General features: G+C 40.2%; 1 protein-coding gene across 1 annotated transcript in view; it reads right to left on the bottom strand.

The window, feature by feature from the left end:
• LOC106872186 (DDB1- and CUL4-associated factor 1) overlaps positions 1-1,810 on the bottom strand; it is a 49,928-nt gene that overhangs the window by 37,319 nt on the left and 10,799 nt on the right. Inside the window, exon 3 of the mRNA XM_014919084.2 lies at positions 736-809. Coding sequence (XP_014774570.1) covers positions 736-809 — 74 coding nt within the window. The remainder of the gene's footprint in view (positions 1-735; positions 810-1,810) is intronic.

The following is a 1,810-nucleotide window of genomic DNA, read 5'->3' as shown; positions in this document are numbered from 1 at the left end:
CAGGGGCAATGGCAACGATCTTACTTGGCTTGCCGGGTCTTCTCACGCACAGCACATTTCCAAAGGTCTCGGTCCGTAGTCATCGCCTCGGTGAGGCCCAATGTACGAAGGTCTTGCCTCACCACCTCAGCCCAGGTCTTCCTGGGCCTACCTCTTCCACGGGTTCCCTCAACTGTTAGGGTGTGGCACTTTTTCACGCAGCTATCCTCCTCCATTCTCACCACATGTCCATACCAGCGCAATCGTCTCTCTTGCACGCCACAACTGATGCTTCTAATGTTCAGCTTTTCTCTCAAGATACTTACACTCTATCTAATAAAACTTATCATGAAACTTGGTTTTCTTTGTTAGACTTGTGCTATAACAGTGTTAATTCCTATTCCCAAAATTTTTCTAGACAAATGATTTTTATTTTTTTATTTTCATTATTTATGCGCCCTTTTAAAGCCTAGCCAGTCCATCGCAGCTTTACTCAAGAAACAGGAAGAAAGAGTGAGAGAAAGTTGGGGCGAAAGAGTACAACACGGGTCGCCACCACCCCCTGCTGGGGCCTCGTAGAGCTTGAGGTGTTTTCGCACAATAAACACACACAACGCCCGGTCTGGGAATCGAAACCGTGATCCTCCGACCGCGTGTCCGCTGCCCTAACCATTGGGCTATTGCACCTCCACAGACAAATGATTACTTATATAATTAAGTATACAACACACACCAAAATGAAGTCAAAGTACTTACTTTACTCATAAAAGCTTCATTAATAAAAAGGGCTTTCATTAAGTGACCTAATGTACAATTAGGATTGGCAATACCTGAGGAGAAGACAAAAATATTACCTTACATTTTATAAAATATAAAAGATGATTTGTTAAATTTAACGAAGTTCTTTTGAATGTAGTTTGTTATAACCAATTATCTTTTGTATGAAACAATGTAGTTATTGCAGTCTTTAATATATTACTATATTTTCTTCTTTACCTTAAGATATCCACGTTAATCTTTGAGAACACTGTTCAGCTTGAGAGAATATCATCATCATTTGATGTTCATTTTCCCATGCTCACATGAGTCAGACAGGATTTGAGGTGGATTTTCTGTCACTGACCCTCGCTTGTTTCCAAACAAGAAAATATTTCCCCATGACCAGCCATGTCTCAGAGGATTGGAAACAAAAGTCACCACTTGCATGATAACACTTGCTTACAATTGTCAAGCGATGCCAAAGCAAGACAAGAGCAACACAAAAACACACAAACATATATGATGGCTATTCTCAGTTACCATTTACCACATCCACTCACAAGACCTCAGTTGGCCTGGGGCTTTAGTAGAAGACACTTGCCCATGATACCACCAAATGCGATTGAACCTGAGACGTGATGGGGAAGCAAATTTCATACTACACAGCCATACTGTGTGCTGTGGTCCTCTCTCACATTTATTTCTAGAGAATAAAGTTAACATAAGAAGTAATGGAATAATTTCTTCTCACACATAGTGAAGATGATTACGATTATTTAAATGCATCTGAACCTACTTCTGTGTCAGATTTTTAGTTTTACATTTTACATGTTTAAAAATACAGCTTCTATCAATGTAGCATGAGGTACATGCATGTATCATGAATGCACTTTTGGCTATCATTGCTGCCTTTCTATACTTCCTGTGCTCCCTTCTACCCTTTTGCATAGAGTCATAGTGAGTCTGAGCACTGCAGACAATACTCTCATGGTGAACTGGCAGAGTCATTGGTGCATCAAACAAAATGCTCAGTGACATTCCTTCTGACTTTTTACACTCTGTGTTCAAACAT

This window comes from Octopus bimaculoides, chromosome 4, assembly GCF_001194135.2.
Source record: "Octopus bimaculoides isolate UCB-OBI-ISO-001 chromosome 4, ASM119413v2, whole genome shotgun sequence".
Lineage (NCBI taxonomy): Eukaryota > Metazoa > Mollusca > Cephalopoda > Octopoda > Octopodidae > Octopus > Octopus bimaculoides.
The sequence above is the reverse complement of the archived record's forward strand: the minus strand, read 5'-3'. Positions and strand labels throughout refer to the sequence as shown.